A 20,551-nucleotide genomic window follows, 5' to 3' on the forward strand; every position below is an offset into this window, starting at 1 on the left:
TATCGGAATATCGGAATATCGGATATCGGCGAAAAGCCATTATCGGACATCCCTACATATTATGTATATTTTCGTATATATTCGTATATATGTTATATTTTATATCGCTATATTTAGTCTATTTATACCTGCATTGTCCTTTCCATCCTTACACTTTCCATCATTGTAACTGAGCTACTGTGTTGAACAATTTCCCTTGTGGATCATTAAAGTTTGTCCAAGTCTAAGTCTAAGTTTAAATATCGAAAAATCAATCAATCAAAGTTTATTTATATAGCCCTAAATCACAAGTGTCTCAAAGGGCTGCACAAGCCACAACGACATACTTTAATATAGTGATTATTTGGTGTACCACTAGATGGAGCTTGCATACCACTAGTGGTACACGTACCGCAGCTTGAAAATCCCTGCCATAAGTCATTGTACTTTAGGGACAGAAAGCTTTGTCAGTTAGTTTTTTGTTTAGTTATTTATCACTATTGACTTTAATTTTGCTCAAACTGTGTGTACTAAGAGAAAACACGAGAATACTTACCGTACTCAGTGGTTAGTGTGTCCACCCTGAGATCGGTAGGTTGTGAGTTCAAACCCCGGCCGAGTCATACCAAAGACTATAAAAATGGGACCCATTACCTCCCTGCTTGACACTCAGCATCAAGGGTTGGAATTGGGGTTGAATCACGAAAAACTATTCCCGCACGTGGCCACCACTGCTGCTCACTGCTCCCCTCACCTCCCAGGGGGTGATCAAGGGTGATGGGTCAAATGCAGAAAATAATTTCGCCACACCTAGTGTGTGTGTGTGACAATCATTGGTACTTAACTTAATTCTTTTGTAGATTTACTAATTCGATTGTTGTATTATATATTGTAAAATTGTTCACAAATAGGTTTGTTGATAGGAATATATATTTTATGTTTGTACTGTCCTGTGTCGTATAGTATAATATACATACCATTTTTTGTATGTATTTATTATAGTACAATGAATTAATATTAAAAGCAAAAATCTAACAAAAAATTGCAGTATTATGGTTGGATGGATATGTTTACTAAGATCGACACTAAAATGTGCAGTATTGTCCCACAACCTACTTGTTTGCATGTAATGACACCAAGTGGACAAAACGGGTAACTGACAAGTCTAAATACACTTACAGTGGCTGCAACATTTTGTGGTTCCTCTCTCAGCACAATTGTCAGGTCTTTCACGGCCAGTTGCCCGTTTCCCATTTCATTGTGCACAGAGGCTCGACGAAGCAGAGCTGAAAATGCATCATTACAACAATGGCAATACTGTTCACATCAGTGTGTTTTGGTGTATAGAAGAGCTTTAAGTTGACATAATGGTGAGTATGATGCACCTTTCACATTGCAGGGTTCCAGCTCCAATATATGGTTGCAATCCTTCATGGCGTTCGTCCAATGCTTCAGCTTAATCTCTGCCTGGGCTCTGTTGTTGTATGCAGCCACCATAGGCATAATGCATATGCTTCTGTGATGAGACAAAACAAGGGAATGACACTTTACAACTGACTTGAGTGGAGAACCCAATATTTAGGAGTTTTAGTCCCACCTGGAGTAGTATGCAATTGCCTCTTCATAATCATTCGCTCTGAAAGCTTCATTGCCTTTGTCTTTCTCACGCTTTGCCAGAAGAAGTTTTTCCTCTGTTGTCAGCACTGGATGTACAGTATTGTTATGAAACATCATTAGTTGTTGTACTCACATGTCAACAAAAGGCTGAAGGTGTTGCAAAAACTTATACATGAAGGATCCACTTCGGCTTTGGGGCATTCCGTGTTTATAATCGCAGGCCGTTCATTTTCGACGAGGTCGCCATCAATTTTCTGACATTCTTTTTCCACATCGAACCTACAAGAAGATGCTCAAAGTAAGGCAAACTATATTTCTATTACCCCCTGTGTCATATTGTGTCCATTACAGATGCCCAAACAATCCAATGCAGGTCAATGTATGCTAGCCAGGGGTGTCCAAATTGTGGCCAAACAAAAACACAGCAAAAATGAAAGGTAACGCCCAAAGGTGAGAAAATGTTGAAATGGTAACACAAATAATAATAATATGCTTTATCTACAATATGGCAAGCGCTAATAAAAACAAGCTGGGGGCAGTGAGGGTTCTATTATTGTGTGAATGCTCCAAAACATTCACACATATGGTTTTCTACACCAAAATGAATCTATTTATTAAACCTTCTTCTTCTTCTCCAGATTTTGGCGCGCTCTACCTTCCACGTTTTTCACTCGATTCAAACTGTTCTAACTTCAAACTGTTCAGCCTATTCGGGAATCGCGGGTCTTTCCTTAACAAATTCCAAAAATGACCAGATTTCCCCGAATTCCAGGTTTTCCGGGACATTTTTCCCATTCAGAATGAATTGGCCCTTTTTCAAACTTCCACCATTTCCACATTTTTCAACCGATTCAAACCATTCCACCTTCAACACATTCCACCATCCTGGAAATTTAAACTACCTTTTTTTCCAAGTTCCAAAAAATTCCAGAAATATCCAAAATTCCTGGTTTTCCAAGGCCCTATTTCCACCCTTTTTTCTGGCGACTACTCCTTCCACATTTTTCTACGCATTTCAACCGTTCCGCCGTCAAAACATTCCTCTTATCAGGACAAAAAACAAAGTTATTTTTTTAACTATAGAAAAAATCTGGGTTTCCCGAAATTCCAGGAATTCCGTAATACCATTTTTTAATTCAACATGTTACTACTTCAACATTTCTCGACCGATTTGAAAAATTCCAACACCAACCATTTCAACTCATTCAAGTTTTTTTTACCATTTTCAAAAAATTCTCAAATTTTGGGGAAATATTTGCTGCTACATTTGTTGCTCTTTTTTTGTTTTCTGTTGTGATTGACTTTTGTAGCTGCATGTAGAAATTGTTCCGCTGAAGTGGCAGCTCCTGAAATGAGCTCTGTTCTCCTTCAATGTATTTTATTTCCTATGTGTTCTTTCATGTTTCATACCAAGATGGTGCCACAGATGGCCGGCACGGCTATGTGCTCTCGTAGTTGTACCGTTTTTGTTTCTTGCACTAAACAAAGAGAGCACAGTCTATCAAGTCAAATTCCTTGTGTGTTAAATCTGATTTATCTATAGTCTAATTTATATCATTAACAATGTATATTGTCTATACTCTGCAACCCTGGACCCGGGCCACACTTTGGGAAAAAAACTGACCAACGGTTTTCAGATTTACAGACAAAATTATTTACTTGTCCCATTCACGATAATCACGTGGCTTGTTACACCTTGAAGACCTCCACTTTCCTGTAGATGTTGAGTTCTGCAAAGCAAATTACTTGTTATCTTCCCAGGTATGAACATAGAAAGTATTATACAACCACTGGCAAAACATATGGAAGCACCATTCTTTGAGGATACTCATTCAGTTGTTCAATACCGTAGAAAAACAAGCAGATAACAGCCATGACACAAAAATATCGTCATTTCAAATAAAAACTTTCTGGTTTCAAGATACACTAAAAGAAATCGAGAAAATATGTTGTAGTCAGTATAAGTTTCAGTTTTAAATTGAGCTGAAAGAAAATATGGAATCACTCAATTCTGAGGAATAAATTATGGAATTAAGAAAAAAACAAGAAAACAGTACTACACACCTCAGGTGCTTTGTTGCACCACCTCTGGCTTTTATAACAGCCTGCAGTCTCTGAGGCATGGACCTAACGAGTGACAAACAGTAGACATGGGTAACTTACACATCTGTGAAGGTGCCATTAATGCTGAAAGGTACATACAGGTTTTGGAGCAACATATGTTGCCATCCAAGCAACGTTATCATGGACGCCCCTGCTTATTTCAGCAAGACAATGCCAAGCCACACGTGTTACATCAACGTGGCTTCATAGTAAAAGAGTGCGGGTACTAGACTGGCCTGCCTGTAGTCCAGACCTGTCTCCCATTGAAAATGTGTGGCGCATTATGAAGCCTAAAATACCACAACGGAGACCCCCGCACTGTTGAACAACTTAAGCTGTACATCAAGCAAGAATGGGAAAGAATTCCACCTGAGGAGCTTAAAAAATGTGTCTCCTCAGTTCCCAAACGTTTACTGAGTGTTGTTAAAAGAAAAGGCCATGTAACACAGTGGTGAACATGCCCTTTCCCAACTACTTTGGCACGTGTTGCAGCCATGAAATTCTAAGTTAATTATTATTTGCAAAAAAATAATAAAGTTTATGAGTTTGAACATTAAATATCTTGTCTTTGTAATGCATTCAATTGAATATGGGTTGAAAATGATTTGCAAATCATTGTATTCCGTTTATATTTACATCCAACACAATTTCCCAACTCATATGGAAACGGGGTTTGTACAATATGATAAAAAACATCACAACATAACATTTGTCTTAAAACCACAACGTTGCCCTTTGAAATGACTATAGTTTTGTGTTATGACTGTTATGTTTTTTTGTACAAAATTAAACACCTGAATGAACATTCTCCAAGTCTGGTGATTCTATATATTGCCAGGGGTTGTAGATACACCACATCTTACCCAAATGAGTGGAACAGAGCAGTTGGACCCTCTTACAGGAGGCATATTTTGCTCCACGCCATCATTAAACATTGAATGCCTTTTGAGAGACATCTCTGTCGCTCTGCTTTCATCTTGCCACATCTGGAAAAAAATATATAATTGTGTCCATACATTCGCACAGAAGAGGTCAACGAGTGATAAACAGTATATGATGGAGAGCAGACCTTCAACTCATTTTCTATAAGGCTCCTCTCATCCTCTGGAAGATTGGAAGATGTGGAAACAGGATTTTCCTTCCTCAGTGCTCGGCTCCGAGGGTCCAGGTTCTCCAGATGAGTCTCGCAGAACTCAATCAGATGAGGATAAAAGCCCTCCTTGCCGGATCTATACAAATAACAGCAGGTGCAGACAATAGCAACACTAATGACTTTTAGCCGCAGCAATATCATGCATGGTATTGGTTTACCACTGCTAGCTATAACCTAATAACACTGACTTTGTTTGTTTACCTCAGTAGTCCAAGAATTTTCTCCAGGTATTTGGTATCCTTGCATTTGCCAATGTAATCATATTCCAGATGTTCCACGGGGATCTTGGAAGCACACTCATTAGAAGTCAAGTTGCCTAGAGGGCAGGAAGTAGAACTCATGGCTAGTAACCACAATTGTAGCACTACTGTTACTTAACGGTGTTAAAAGGAAAACAATAACAAAGAAAGTATTTAAAGAAGATGAAGACAGATTTCCCAGCGTCAACTCAAAGATTTAAGTCTCTTTGTCCTTGTTTTGGCTCTCGGAAGTGGCGTTCTTATAAAAGTGGTGTTTGGAGGGTTGCCCTGGGCGACAGCACGTCATACCTGCCTACGTCATCAAACGGCGTCAAGATGTAGTCTGTAAAATACCGATGGAACTTGTGCTATTTGGATTTACATTGTATGAAAAACTAGTTATCTTTGCAACCTCATTATACTATTGGCTAAGTTTTATATTCGCAAATGTAAGTTTCTCAATACCCGACCTGTTTTTTGTGCCTTTGAAAAAGAATTAGAACTCTACTTTAAAACGCTTTCTCCCTCTAACAACCAAAAAGCTGTGAAAACTATGATGCTGTGTTCAAAATGTGGATTATTTACGGAACTTGTGTGAGCCTATGGCTTTACATTTTGTTACATATATATATATTTTTTGCATTCTATTTTAGTTACTAAAATTAAGTTTATAACCCCCTGGCGCTGTTTTTGTACTGTTTCTGTACTTGTTTTGATTATTATTATTTCTTGATTCTATGTAAATGTTGCGTATTATAAATAAAGGTGTATAACATTTAATTAAAAAAATAAAAATACCGATGGAACACGTGGAATTAAAATACGATACATCATTTGAGGACGAGGTCATAAATGGAACAATAATCCGATTAAACCGATCAAAATAGTGCTTCATTTTAATTGCTGTTTCTTTACTGTTTTGACATTCAAATGATCATCATCATGAAAATTATTGTGATATATTATTACATTATTACTACTTTAAAACGCTCTCTACCTCTAACAACCAAAAAGCTGTGAAAACTATGATGCTGTGTTAAAATAAATAAATAAATAAATATATATATATATATATATATATATATATATAAGACATGCACCTGGGGATAAGTTGATTGGCAACACTAAATTGGCCCTAGTGTGTGGATGTGAGTGTGAATGTTGTCTGTCTATCTGCGTTGGCCCTGCGATGAGGTGGCGACTTGTCCAGGGTGTACCCCGCCTTCCGCCCGATTGTAGCTGAGATAGGCTCCAGCGCCCCCCGCGACCCCAAAAGGGAATAAGCGGTAGAAAATGGATGGATGGATGGATGGAGATATATATATATATATATATATATATATATATATATATATACATGTCTTAATAAGGTTATCCAAAAAATAGTGCTCGATACCGTAGTAGAGCGCAATATATGTATGTGTGGGAAAAAAATCACAAGACTATTTCATCTCTACAGGCCTGTTTCATGAGGGGGGGTCACGCCAGCCTGTACCCACCCACTCTGTGCCCTATATAAACCATGGTATGTGAATGCTCCCATTAAAATCTCCTGATGATTGAGGGAACCCCCCCTCATGAAACAGGCCTGTAGAGATGAAATAGTCTTGTGATTTTTTCCCCCACACATACATATATATATATATATATATATATATATATATATATATATATATTTATTTATTTATTTATTTATATATATATATATATATATATATATATATATATATATATATATATATATATATATATTGCATTCTATTTTAGTTACTAAAATTAAGTTTATAACCCCCTGGCGCTGTTTTTGACTGTTTTTGTACTGTTTCTGTATTTGTTTTGATTATTATTATTTCTTGATTGTATGTAAATGTTGCATATTATAAATAAAGGTTTATGAAATAAAATGAAAATAAAATAAAAAATATCGATGGAACACATGAAATTAAAATACGATATAACATTTACATTTGACACTGCATATCATTTGAGGTCATAAACGGAACAATAATGCGATTAAACCGATCAAAATAGTGCTTCATATTAGTTACTGTTTCTTTACGGTTTTGACATTCAAATGATCATCATCATGAATATTATTGTGATATATTATTATATTATTACTACTTTAAAACGCTCTCTACCTCTAACAACCAAAAAGCTGTGAAAACTATGATGCTGTGTTCAAAATTTGGAATATTTATGGAACTTGTGTGAGCCTATGGCTTTACATTTTGTTTATATATATATATATATATATATATATATATATATATATATATATATATATATATATATATATATATGCCCCACTATGGACTGGACTCTCACTATTATGTTAGATCCACTATGGACTGGACTTTCACAATATTATGCTAGACCCACTCGACGTCCATTGCATCCGGTCTCCCCTAGAGGGGGGGTCACCCACATCTGCGGTCCTCTCCAAGGTTTCTCATTGTCATTCACATCGACGTCCCACTGGGTTGCGAGTTTTTCCTTGCCCTTATGTGGGCTCTGAACCGAGGATGTCGTTGTGGCTTGTGCAGCCCTTTGAGACACTTGTGATTTAGGGCTATATAAAAAAAACATTGATTGATTGATATATATATATATATATATATATATATATATATATATATATATATATATATATATATATATATATATATATTGCATTCTATTTTAGTTACTAAAATTAAGTTTATAACCCCCTGATGCTGTTTATTACTGTTTTTGTACTGTTTCTGTACTCGTTTTGATTATTATTATTTCTTGATTGTATGTAAATGTTGCATATTATAAATAAAGGTTTATAAAATAAAATACAAATAAAATAAAAAAATATCGATGGAACACATGAAATTAAAATACGATAGAACATTTACATTTGACACTGCGTATCATTTGAGGTCATAAATGGAACAATAATGCGATTAAACCAATCAAAATAGTGCTTCATATTATTTACTGTTTCTTTACGGTTTTGACATTCAAATGATCATCATCATGAATATTATTGTGATATATTATTATATTATTACTACTTTAAAACGCTCTCTACCTCTAACAACCAAAAAGCTGTGAAAACTATGAAAAAATGTGGATTATTTATGGAACTTGTGTGAGCCTATGGCTTTACATTTTGTTATATATATATATATATATGCCCCACTATGGACTGGACTCTCACTATTATGTTAGATCCACTATGGACTGGACTTTCACAATATTATGCTAGACCCACTCGACGTCTATTGCATCCGGTCTCCCCTAGAGGGGGGGTCACCCACATCTGCGGTCCTCTCCAAGGTTTCTCATTGTCATTCACATCGACGTCCCACTGGGTTGCGAGTTTTTCCTTGCCCTTATGTGGGCTCTGAACCGAGGATGTCGTTGTGGCTTGTGCAGCCCTTTGAGACACTTGTGATTTAGGGCTATATAGAAAAACATTGATTGATTGATTGATATATATATATATATATTGCATTCTATTTTAGTTACTAAAATTAAGTTTATAACCCCCTGATGCTGTTTATTACTGTTTTTGTACTGTTTCTGTACTTGTTTTGATTATTATTATTTCTTGATTGTATGTAAATGTTGCATATTATAAATAAAGGTTTATAAAATAAAATACAAATAAAATAAAAAAATATCGATGGAACACATGAAATTAAAATACGATGGATTTAAGTACATTTACATTTGACACTGCATATCATTTGAGGTCATAAATGGAACAATAATGCGATTAAACCGATCAAAATAGTGCTTCATATTAATTACTGTTTCTTTACGGTTTTGACATTCAAATGATCATCATCATGAATATTATTGTGATATATTATTATATTATTACTACTTTAAAACGCTCTCTACCTCTAACAACCAAAAAGCTGTGAAAACTATGATGCTGTGTTCAAAATTTAGATTATTTATGGAACTTGTGTGAGCCTATGGCTTTACATTTTGTTATATATATATATATATATATATATGCCCCACTATGGACTGGACTCTCACTATTATGTTAGATCCACTATGGACTGGACTTTCACAATATTATGCTAGACCCACTCGACGTCTATTGCATCCGGTCTCCCCTAGAGGGGGGGTCACCCACATCTGCAGTCCTCTCCAAGGTTTCTCATTGTCATTCACATCGACGTCCCACTGGGTTGCGAGTTTTTCCTTGCCCTTATGTGGGCTCTGAACCGAGGATGTCGTTGTGGCTTGTGCAGCCCTTTGAGACACTTGTGATTTAGGGCTATATAAAAAAACATTGATTGATTGATATATATATATATATATATATATATTGCTGGATCGGTTCGCAGCCGAGTGTGAAGCGACTGGGATGAGAATCAGCACCTCCAAGTCCGAGTCCATGGTTCTCGCCCGGAAAAGGGTGGAGTGCCATCTCCGGGTTGGGGAGGAGACCTTGCCCCAAGTGGAGGAGTTCAAGTACCTCGGAGTCTTGTTCACGAGTGAGGGAAGAGCGGATCGTGAGATCGACAGGCGGATCGGTGCGGCATCTTCAGTAATGCGGACGCTGTATCGATCCGTTGTGGTGAAGAAGGAGCTGAGCCGGAAGGCAAAGCTCTCAATTTACCGGTCGATCTACGTTCCCATCCTCACCTATGGTCATGAGCTTTGGGTTATGACCGAAAGGACAAGATCACGGGTACAAGCGGCCGAAATGAGTTTCCTCCGCCGGGTAGCAGGGCTCTCCCTTAGAGATAGGGTGAGAAGCACTGTCATCCGCGGGGAGCTCAAAGTAAAGCCGCTGCTCCTCCACATCGAGAGGAGCCAGATGAGGTGGTTCGGGCATCTGGTCAGGATGCAACCCGATCGCCTCCCTCGGGAGGTGTTTAGGGCACGTCCGACCGGTAGGAGGCCACGGGGAAGACCCAGGACACGTTGGGAAGACTATGTCTCCCGGCTGGTCTGGGAACGCCTCGGGATCCCCCGGGAAGAGCTGGACGAAGTGGCTGGGGAGAGGGAAGTCTGGGCTTCCCTGCTTAGGCTGCTGCCCCCGCGACCCGACCTCGGATAAGCGGAAGAAGATGGATGGATGGATGGATATATATATATATATATATATATATATATATATATTACATTCTATTTTAGTTACTTTATTGAGTTTACCACCCCTTGGCACTGTTTTGTACTGTTTCTGTGCTTGTTTTGATTATTATTATTTCTTGATTGTATGTAAATGTTGCATATTATAAATAAAGGTTTATAAAATAAATTTAAAAAATACCGATGGAACAAATGAAATTAAAATACAATGGATTTAAGTACATTTACAATTGACACTGCATATCATTGGATTAAAAATCTGAATATATTAATGAAAAACCCGAGTCTGGTGGAGAACTAAATGTGAATGGCCACGAGCAGTGCCGGCCCAAGCCTCCATGGGGCCCTAAGCAAAATTTGATTTTGGGGCCCTCTATTTCTGCCAATAATATTGATTGTTGATCATTCACACACCTACTATAAACTCATTGCGGCTCTGGCAGTGTTGTTTACATTATTGTCAGCCTGGCATGTCTTTACAAATGACATGTCATTTATAAAGATATGGGGGTGGCCCAGTTAAGAACATAAATAATACCAATGAATGAACGAATGATGTCCAGAGTGCCACATATGGTTCCTAATCTTAAAATGTAGAAAACATTCAGCTACAAGAGTGGCCTGGGGTTGAACAGTCCAAGTGATAAAGCTTTGTATTTACAGTAAAAGTGTCATCTTGTCTCATCAGTCTTGTACATATTAGTCTTTAATTACTAGTTTATGTTTTTAGTTAATTGTTCATATTTAATGTTTACTTTGTACAAAGAGAGCGCAGTCTACTGAAGTTAAAGTCCATGTGTGTTAAACATAACTGGACAATAAAGCTGATTCTGATTCACTTTATTATTTTTGGTAACAAAAACCTGAAACAGCAATGTGCAAAAATGTTGACCTAAAATTGTGTTTTTGTACAATAATATATCTTTGATCATTTAGAAATCATCAGTCAGACTCGTACATGCAAAAAATAAAAAATAAATTTTTTTTTGTTAATTGCTTTTGGGGGCCCCCTGGTGGCCGCGGGGCCCTAAGCAAGCGCTTAGTACGCTTATGGCTTGGGCCGGCTCTGGCCACGAGGTCATAAATGGAACAATAATGCGATTAAACCGATCAAAATAGTGCTTCATATTAGTTGCTGTTTCTTTAATGTTTTGGCATTCAAATGAACATCATCATGAATATTATTATGATTCTCACTTTTCCCTGCATTGATTCCAGCTCCACACTCCAGTCCGGTAGATGGCGCTAAAGCCTCTAATAGTGGGCCGCCAGGAAGACGGAAACACGTGACACAAGCCGCTGAAGGCTCCAAATTTGAAAGGGAGTCACCTTGCTGTTGTGACTTTCTACTGCTAACATGTACCTGATGGAGACTATGGTGCTCGGTGTCAGCTGAACGCCTACACCCGAGCCCCGGCCTGTCCAAATCTCAGGCCCCTCTGTGGAATAGCTTGAAGTAAGTCTTTTTTTAAATCTCATTATTGTCAATTAGAGTGTCATTAAAAAAGCATCAATTTAACGAGACACAATATTTTTTTTCCCTAAGTGCACAATTTCCTCAACACTAATTAACGTTAAAGATAAGGAAACAAGCCACGTTAGTTTGTTGTGTATTTATAAAAAAAAAAAAAAAGAGAGACATTGTATGGTAATTGCATACAATGTCGTCGCTTTAGAAGTTCTAATTGATTGACAGGTGTCATGGCGAGGCTAATGAACCCACTGAGAAGGTTTAGTGTGAGCTGAACTAGTTCACAAGCTGGTCCAGAAAATGGCAGAAGTGTGTGTTTCTTTATTGCCTGCCTATCTGAAGCAAGGAAAGGTTTCATTTTTGTTGAAGAGTGTTAATAATTCAGCTTGTTCAAGAATACTTTTTTTCAGTCAAATTTTGGCCCTTACACCCTTGGCCTTTTTTCTCCCATTATGTCATAGCCCTTTCTAAATGTCTTGTAATATAGGTCAGTGTTCCCCCACCACCCAATACCACCTCAGAAATAACTTGGCTTTCCAATGACCAACATTAAAGTGCAGTAGCGCAATAGGTAGAGATGTCCGATAATGGCTTTTTTGCCGATATTGTCCAACTCTTAATTAGCGACTCCGATATCAACCGATACCGATATATACAGTCGTGGAATTAACACATTATTATGCCTAATTGTGTTGTGATGCCCCGCTGGATGCAAGGTTTTCCATAATAAATCAACTCAAGTTATGGAAAAAAATGCCAACATGGCACTGCCATATTTATTATTGAAGTCACAAAGTGCATTATTTTTTTTAACATGCCTCAAAACAGCAGCTTGGAATTTGGGACATGCTCTCCCTGAGAGAGCATGAGGAGGGTATGGGAGGGGGGTGGAGGGGGCGGGGGGTAGCGGGGGTGTATATTGTAGCGTCCTGGAAGAGTTAGTGCTGCAAGGGGTTCTGTGTATTTGTTCTGTTGTGTTTATGTTGTGTTACGGTGCGGATGTTCTCCCGAAATGTGTTTGTCATTCTTGTTTGGTGTGGGTTCACAGTGTGGCGCATATTTGTAACAGTGTTAAAGTTGTTTATACGGCCACTCTGTGTGACCTGTATGCAGGGCCGGCCCAAGGCATAAGCGTACTAAGCGCTGGCTTAGGGCCCCGCGGCCACCAGGGGGCCCCCAAAAGCAATTAACAAAGAATTATTATTTTTTATTTTTTGCATGTACGAGTCTGACTGATGATTTCTAAATGATCAAAGATATATTATTGTACAAAAACACAATTTTAGGTCAACATTTTTGCACATTGCTGTTTCAGGTTTTTGTTACCAAAAATAATAAAGTGAATCAGAATCAGCTTTATTGTCCAGTTATGTTTAACACACATGGAATTTAACTTCAGTAGACTGCGCTCTCTTTGTACAAAGTAAACATTAAATATGAACAATTAACTAAAAATATAAACTAGTAATTAAAGACTAATATGTACAAGACTGATGAGACAAGATGACACTTTTACTGTAAATACAAAGCTTGGACTGTTCAACCCCAGGCCACTCTTGTAGCTGAATGTTTTCTACATTTTAAGATTAGGAACCATATGTGGCACTCTGGACATCATTCGTTCATTCATTGGTATTATTTATGTTCTTAACTGGGCCACCCCCATATCTTTATAAATGACATGTCATTTGTAAAGACATGCCAGGCTGACAATAGGATAATGTAAACAACACTGCCAGAGCCGCAATGAGTTTATAGTAGGTGTGAATGATCAATCAATATTATTGGCAGAAATAGAGGGCCCCAAAATCAAATTTTGCTTAGGGCCCCATGGAGGCTTGGGCCGGCACTGCCTGTATGGCTGTTGACCAAGTATGCATGGCATTCACTTGTGTGTGTGAAAAGCCGTAGATATTATGTGATTGGGCCGAAACGCTAAGGCAGTGCCTTCAAGGTAGTTGCTCTGTACAAGGTAGTTGCTCCCCGTGTACCACTCCGTACAGAGGCGTTTTAAAAAGTCATAAATGTTACTTTCTGAAACCGATAGATAATTTCCGATATCACATTTTAAAGCATTATCTGCGATATTATCGGACATCTCTAGTAATAGGCCTACGTGTTTATTAAAAACAAGGCAGAGGTTTATCCAATATTTTTGGCTTCTGTAACATAACTGTCAGCGTGAACAGTAACACTGTTTGAATATTTTTTTTAAAAAAATACAAACGCTGTATTTTAATCAAGTGATTCTTTGGCATACCACTAGATCAGGGGTCGGCAACACCAAAACGTTGAAAGAGCCATATTGGACCAAAAATACAATAAAAAAATCTGTCTGGAGCCGCAAAAAATAAAAAGGCGTACATAAGTCTTATAATGAAGACAACACATGTTGTGTCTATATTAGCCTACTATCAAAATGACTGTCGCAGGCTGAAGCAAATCTTTGTTGACAGAAATGTTGAAATGTAATATTTATTCTACACATTTTTACAACATTAGAAACCATTAGTAATTAGTATATCAATCAATCAATCAAAGTTTACTTATATAGCCCTAAATCACAAGTGTCTCAAAGGGCTGTACAAGCCACAACGAATGATACATAAATAAATCAGAGGCTAATCAGAAGGTGAGATAACTCCTGGAAATTACTGGCTTTTAATGGCCAAATGTATAGATGTGTGTGTGTCCAAGTTAAAGGAAACAGCAGGCTGTCTTCTTCTAATAGATTTATTACAACATTTGGCAAGCTAGGTAATGTTTGCTGTGGTCTGGAACAACATGGCACACAAACAACTATCTGAAATGCAGCCAATATTACATACAGATAATGTGTTATGAGACATGTAAAACTAAATTATATACAAAGAGGATAAAAATAGGATATTAAATGAGCTATGCATCCTGTTAGCCTAAATAGCATGTTAGCATTGATTAGCTTGCAGTCATGCACTGACCAAATATGCCTGATTAGCACTCCAACAAGTCAATAACATCAACAAAGCGAACCTTTGTGCATTCAGGCAAAGCATGAAACTTTTGGTGGACAAAATGAGACAAAGGAGTGGAAGATTTTACATGTAAACAAACTGTTGCGTCACAGTCCACACTATGTTGAGTTCTAGAACCGCTGAAATAAGTAGGACAAAACGATGGTCACCAAATAGTCTCATCAGTGACGCATACGCACAAACATATTAAACAGTGGGCTTTCTAACAATTGGAAATGTTTGTTTTATGTTTGTTCTCAAACAAAAAAACATACTAAAACAAAATAATTTCCCCCCCCCATCTTTTTCCATTTTTAATCCTTTTTTAAAAAATGCTCCAGAGAGCCACTCGGGCGGCGATAAAGAGCCGCGGGTTGCAGACCCCCGCACTAGATGAAGCCTGCTACTGGTACACATACCACAGTTTGGGAATCACTGATTTAAGTAATATACTTTAATTGTTGATGATAGAAGTGCTGATTTTTTACTAAATTATCTGATCATGTTTGCTCTTTGGGCCACAATTCACGTGTCTTGCCTTTTTATATAAACAGAAGTCAGTCAGAGGACAGCAAAGTGTGCACTGGATTCATGCCAATGCTCTGTCACATACTCACACTTTTTGGATCCAAAATATTCAACCTATTCTCTGGGTCAGGGGTCCCCAACCTTTTCTTTTTTCCGAGAGCTACTTTTACAAAATTAAAATGGCAGAGATTTACTATTTTTTGTAACATTAATTTTCATTGCTATTTTAACCTAAACAAAGGGAATCGTTGTTTTTTTGCCAAAAATTGCCAAATGTTGGTGTCCACAACTCCATTTGGTATTAATATTGTTTTGTTTTTTGATCATCAGCATCTTGTATTTCAGTATGCATTTTTCCTAGTGCAGTTTTTGAATCACTATTGAGCTACTTTGACAAAAAGAGAGGGTTTTGTGTTTTTAGTACTGGCAACATTTACATTTGAATTTAATTTAAGAAACCTAAATGCATTTTTTGCATGCAATTTTGTGGTAATCTGTCATCATATATGTCTGGATTTAACTGTTACAAAAACTCAGAATTTAAGCAAATATTCTTTCACTCTTTGGTAACCTACTCATAATCCGCTGGCAAGGTACAGGTAGCTAATTTTTATTACCTATTCTGTGATATGTGTTTTATGTTGCATGCACCTGGGGATAGGTTGATTGGCAACACTAAAATTGGCCCTAGTGTGTGAATGTGAGTGTGAATGTTGTCTGTCTATCTGTGTTGGCCCTGCGATGAGGTAGCGACTTGTCCAGGGTATACCCCGCCTTATGCCCGAATGCAGCTGAGATAGGCTCCAGCACCCCCGCGACCCTGAACGGGACAAGCGGTAGCAAATGGATGGATGGGTGGACGATTGCACCAAGAAAAATTCCTAGTTTGTGAACACGTTCTCAAACTATGGCAAGAAAAACTATTCTGATTCTGATTCTCACAAGCTATTTTCATTTAGGGGACGGCGTGGCGCAGTGGAAGAATGGCCGTGCGCGACCCGAGGGTCCCTGGTTCAATCCCCACCTAGTACCAACCTCGTCATGTCCGTTGTGTCCTGAGCAAGACACTTCACCCTTGCTCCTAATGGGTGCTGGTTAGCGCCTTGCATGGCAGCTCCCTCCATCAGTGTGTGAATGTGTGTGTGAATGGGTAAATGTGGAAGTAGTGTCAAAGCGCTTTGAGTACCTTGAAGGTAGAAAAGCGCTATACAAGTACAACCCAACCCATTTACTGTTTTGGCTCAACAACAGTTAAAGCAATCAAATGCAGTTCAAGATATTATAATAATGATATTATATTGTAATATTTCTCAAAACCTTCAAGCTGTAATTGTATTTCTCATAAGTCTGAGAATAGTTTGCTTTTCTGTTTGCCATCTGCAGGCCTCTGCGGGAACATCACTGTTTGTGCAAGCAGGAGCAGGAAAACAATGCATTGTACTCCTGAATCCAATGCCTACCATGACAGCTGCAAAGGCCAACAGTGCTGTGAGAGTTCTGACAGTGGCTACTCAGGATTCTTTCACAGTCCACAGAGCATCAGTGGGCTCAACTCTTGTAGTGCGTTCACATTACTGGACTTCAGTGACACACCCAAAGAAAATGCCAGAGTCTGTGTCACACCAGAAGAGAGGAGCAGAGAGTTGGTCCAATGTTTGCATAAAGATTCCGTTAGGGTACAGCAACCTTCCACTCTGAGCTGGTGTGAAACTCCTAAAGTATACAAGAGAGGTGTCTCATTGCGACAGAGACTACCCATGTGCAATGATCAATCAAAAAGTGGCCACACAATAAAATCCCCAAGCACTGCAAAGTCCTCCACTGGGTCTGATCATTGGCCTAGTGTCTTCTTTGAATCTTTTGACACCGTGCCAGTGCTTTCAAATTCAAGCCAATTAAACTTGGAGCAGGAACTCTCCGGTAGGAAACGTCGTCTGCTCTTTTCTCAAGTGAGAACCTCGACTCTTGAGGATGGCACCCTCCGCTTAGGTCCCTGCAAAAGTTTGGAGAGACGTATTTCACTTTTAGATGACTTCAGTGAGAGCCTTTGTGCCTCTGATCAATTAAATGTAGATGCAGAATGCTTGGGTAAATACCTGCCTGCCTCATACAAGGAAAACACTCCATCACCAATTGGCAACCTGACACGTAGCCTGCATTCCTCCTCTGATGTCCTGTGCACACCATCGTCCACTCAGGGGCCTAAATATGTCAGGTATGCACGCTTTGAAATTTTGTTTCAATATGATGAGTCAAGTAATTAGATAACATGTGTGAACCATGCTGCAGGTATCTGTGTGAAGACAGCGGCTTCGGCTCCCTCACCCTCGATAAATCCCAGGACTCCTCTGTCGACCACGATGGCTCGTTCCAGGATTTACTGCTTTCTGCACCGAAAGGAAACGCCGAAACTCCAAATCTGTCCGATGCAAAACGCCGCTCACGTTTGCAACGTCAGCACAGGCTTTCCACTCTTAAGGAAGGGGGCTCACAGTCCGATGAAGACTTGTGTGACAGGAAGCATCAACAAAATCAATGCTGCAGGATAACTTCTAAAGATGACGATGTTTTCGTCAAGGCTACCCCTCGCAGAGTTCTTGCTCTTAAACATGTCAACACCTCCTCGAATGAGCTGGCTTCTACTAGACAAGGTTGTGCCACTCCGCAAATGCCTCTAAGAAGAACCGTAAACGAACTCGACAACGAGCCACCATTCCATGCCATCTCTGTGAATTCGGAAGTAACTCCTCTCAAGACAACTGCGACCAATCTGTCGTTGACACCCGCTTTGCAGATGGTGCATACTTTGTGCCAGCAGAGGGCCCAAATGCTTGCCGGCCAAAGTCCAAGTCTGAAAGAGCAGCTAAGAATCACAGCAGCTCTCGCTAAGACCCCTGTGGTGTGCAGGACAACTATGCCACTGTCAGGGTTGATTGGCCGGAAGATGGGCCTGGGAAAAGTAGACATATTGACTGAGCTTAGGAAGAGGAACCTCAGGCACATCCTGGCTGTCATTCTCAGCCACCTGGCTGCTGAGTGTATCTACAGGTTAGCATGTCATCCTCTTAATAGTCACCTCGGCCATTATTTCTTCCACCCTGAAATGTCAGTGTGTTTTCTCTCAAGATATACAAATGTCTAAGGTAGATCATCAAAAGCTTGTCTTATTGTCCTTGACATTTGTTTATTTTTTCAGTTGTGGCCATGTTTGCAAAGACTGGAATGAAATAATTCAGCAGGACAAACGAGCTGTCTTGAGAAGAGAGAGTCACAGAAGTGAAGTAGAGGCTGCTCGAGAGGTAGAGGAACAATCAAAGCAGAATCAAACACACAATGTACCTCCACCACATAGGTTGTGTCTGTACTATAGATATAAGCCAGACCAGACCCACTTAATTTTTGAACAGATTTAATTTTGTACATATATTGGCTGCACAAGTTTATAAGCCACAGGTGTACTTATTGAAACATTCACACAGCGCTTGTGTTTATTCACAAATTTACCAAAAGACAGTGGCTGTAATCGGATAGCGCTGTCTTCGTCATCCTCCTGTGCACTGGAGTCGTTTTCTTCAGGGTCAGGATTACTCTGTCCAGTATTTTCTCAGCTTCGTTTTCACTTTGATTTTTGACTCAAGGCATGTCGCATGTCGCATCTGGGCCTGTGCCGTAAATATACGTTCCGCTTGGCGGATGTTCGATTACTTTCGTCTTTTGGGGTGTGTTGTATACATTTTGTCAAGTCAGGGTGAGGGTGAGTGCGTATTGTGCTAAATGGCTGATTGAATTATTGTGTGAGTGCGTTTGATTTAAAGAGAACAATTTCACCTGTCCACCGTGACCCGTTCGGCGATTTTATTGGTCTGATTTGACTAGGCTAAATGTATTATTGGCTTGTGAACCCGGACAAAATCGTTAAATTAGCTGCAGAATTCAATAAAGTGCATGGTTCAAAGGGTTGGAATAAAGTAGTGGTTTATTAACCGGAAATGACCATAGTTTTTAGAGGAGGGTTCCGCAAAAAATATAACTCCAGCAGTGGAGTGAGGCATGACCTTATCAAATAAGGGAACAGGATGAAAGAATTAGGAATTAGTTATTGCTTTTAATTTATTACTTTATCAACCTTCAACAATTTTTTTTTTTTGCAGTAAATTTATGTTCCTGTCAAAATACAGACATGATTGCGCAAATACAAATTATGATAATACAAATTATGATTTAGTCCTTGGCGGAGGTCTATATTTTAGTGAGTGCTGCTCTGTTTTGTGTTTGTGTAACAACCCAGAAACAGTCCAACAGATGTCTTCTGTCCTAATTGATATTTTCATTTTGTGACTTTCAGATTGGTGGCACTGTCCATGTAGCTGACACAGAAACCAGGCTGGCTCTTTTTAAAAGGTCCGTTCTCAAGACCGTCCAGGCCCAGTCCAGAACCTCTAGCTACTCCACCCCGCAGTCCGGAAATCGCACATTAACTCCTTTACAATCTAGCACTTTATCTTTGAGAAGCAGCAGCAAACAGGACAAGTTCATAGAGGCAAGTTTATAATTTTTTGACTATTTTTAATTAAATGAGTTGGTATACGTAAAGTAGGCATGTGTATTCCAAAATGGTGGTCATTATTAAATGATCCATAACTTTTCAGGTTGCCAAAACCCTCTTCAGTGATGAATGCCTCAGACACTGCCCTCGCTGTCAGCATCCTGCAAAATGTCATTCTGTGAAAGGTGAAGGTGTTTGCACCAGAACTGACTGTTCTTTCAGGTTTTGCACGGCCTGCTTGTGCACTTTTCATGGCTCCAAAGAATGTAGCAGCAAAACTGCAGGACGTCGCAAGAAGGACATATTACTTCCAGGAAGTGCCGAAAGCAAACGAAATATTAGGAGATTATGACCAGGCAACGATGTGATATTGTAGCTGCCACACTGGTTATTTTGTAAATATATTTTTGACACATTACATAGTTCGGGCTTCTTGTAGACCTTACATGAATGCCTCTTCTGTACTGGTCACTGTCTGTGCGTAAGTGTAACTTTTTTCTATCCAAATCTTGTTTTTATTCATGGATGTGTTAAAGTCTCGCCATCAGATGACTATCTCGTAGTTCAGTGGTTGATTTACTTTTACATATCTATTGTTAATGTGTTTTGATGATATTTTCAGACAAGTTTTAAATAAATTTGACTTTTTTATATACAGTGTGTGTATATATAGAATTACTCCTCTTTTGCAGCTCTATTACTGTTCTCCCAGTATCTGGAAATACACTTGTTTGGCGACATCTAGTGGTCTTTTACCGCCAAAGTCATTTTTTCTGCTCTGACTTGAAGTCAGAACTATATTTATTGATCCTGGAGACTGCATTTGGTCGACTT

General features: G+C 38.8%; 2 protein-coding genes across 2 annotated transcripts in view; one reads left to right on the forward strand and one right to left on the reverse strand.

Annotated features, from left to right (window-relative positions):
• Window positions 1-5,359, reverse strand: part of spag1b (sperm associated antigen 1b) — a 48,203-nt gene extending 42,844 nt beyond the window's left edge. Inside the window, exons 1-8 of the mRNA XM_061948755.2 lie at window positions 5,054-5,359; window positions 4,769-4,928; window positions 4,563-4,685; window positions 3,256-3,326; window positions 1,769-1,875; window positions 1,577-1,682; window positions 1,365-1,495; window positions 1,159-1,265 (exon numbers count right to left, since the gene is read on the reverse strand). Coding sequence (XP_061804739.2) covers window positions 1,159-1,265; window positions 1,365-1,495; window positions 1,577-1,682; window positions 1,769-1,875; window positions 3,256-3,326; window positions 4,563-4,685; window positions 4,769-4,928; window positions 5,054-5,193 — 945 coding nt within the window. The 5' untranslated portion in view covers window positions 5,194-5,359. The remainder of the gene's footprint in view (window positions 1-1,158; window positions 1,266-1,364; window positions 1,496-1,576; window positions 1,683-1,768; window positions 1,876-3,255; window positions 3,327-4,562; window positions 4,686-4,768; window positions 4,929-5,053) is intronic.
• A 6,111-nt stretch (window positions 5,360-11,470) lies between these two features.
• Window positions 11,471-20,372, forward strand: fbxo43 (F-box protein 43). The gene is made up of 6 exons (XM_061944654.2): window positions 11,471-11,635; window positions 16,555-17,386; window positions 17,461-18,219; window positions 18,368-18,470; window positions 19,517-19,711; window positions 19,821-20,372. Exons 2-6 carry the CDS (start codon window positions 16,602-16,604, stop codon window positions 20,067-20,069), a joined length of 2,091 nt encoding a protein of 696 aa, XP_061800638.2. The 5' UTR covers window positions 11,471-11,635; window positions 16,555-16,601; the 3' UTR covers window positions 20,070-20,372.
• Window positions 20,373-20,551: the final 179 nt, after the last annotated feature.

The sequence above is a fragment of the Nerophis lumbriciformis genome, linkage group LG04, assembly GCF_033978685.3.
Source record: "Nerophis lumbriciformis linkage group LG04, RoL_Nlum_v2.1, whole genome shotgun sequence".
NCBI lineage: Eukaryota > Metazoa > Chordata > Actinopteri > Syngnathiformes > Syngnathidae > Nerophis > Nerophis lumbriciformis.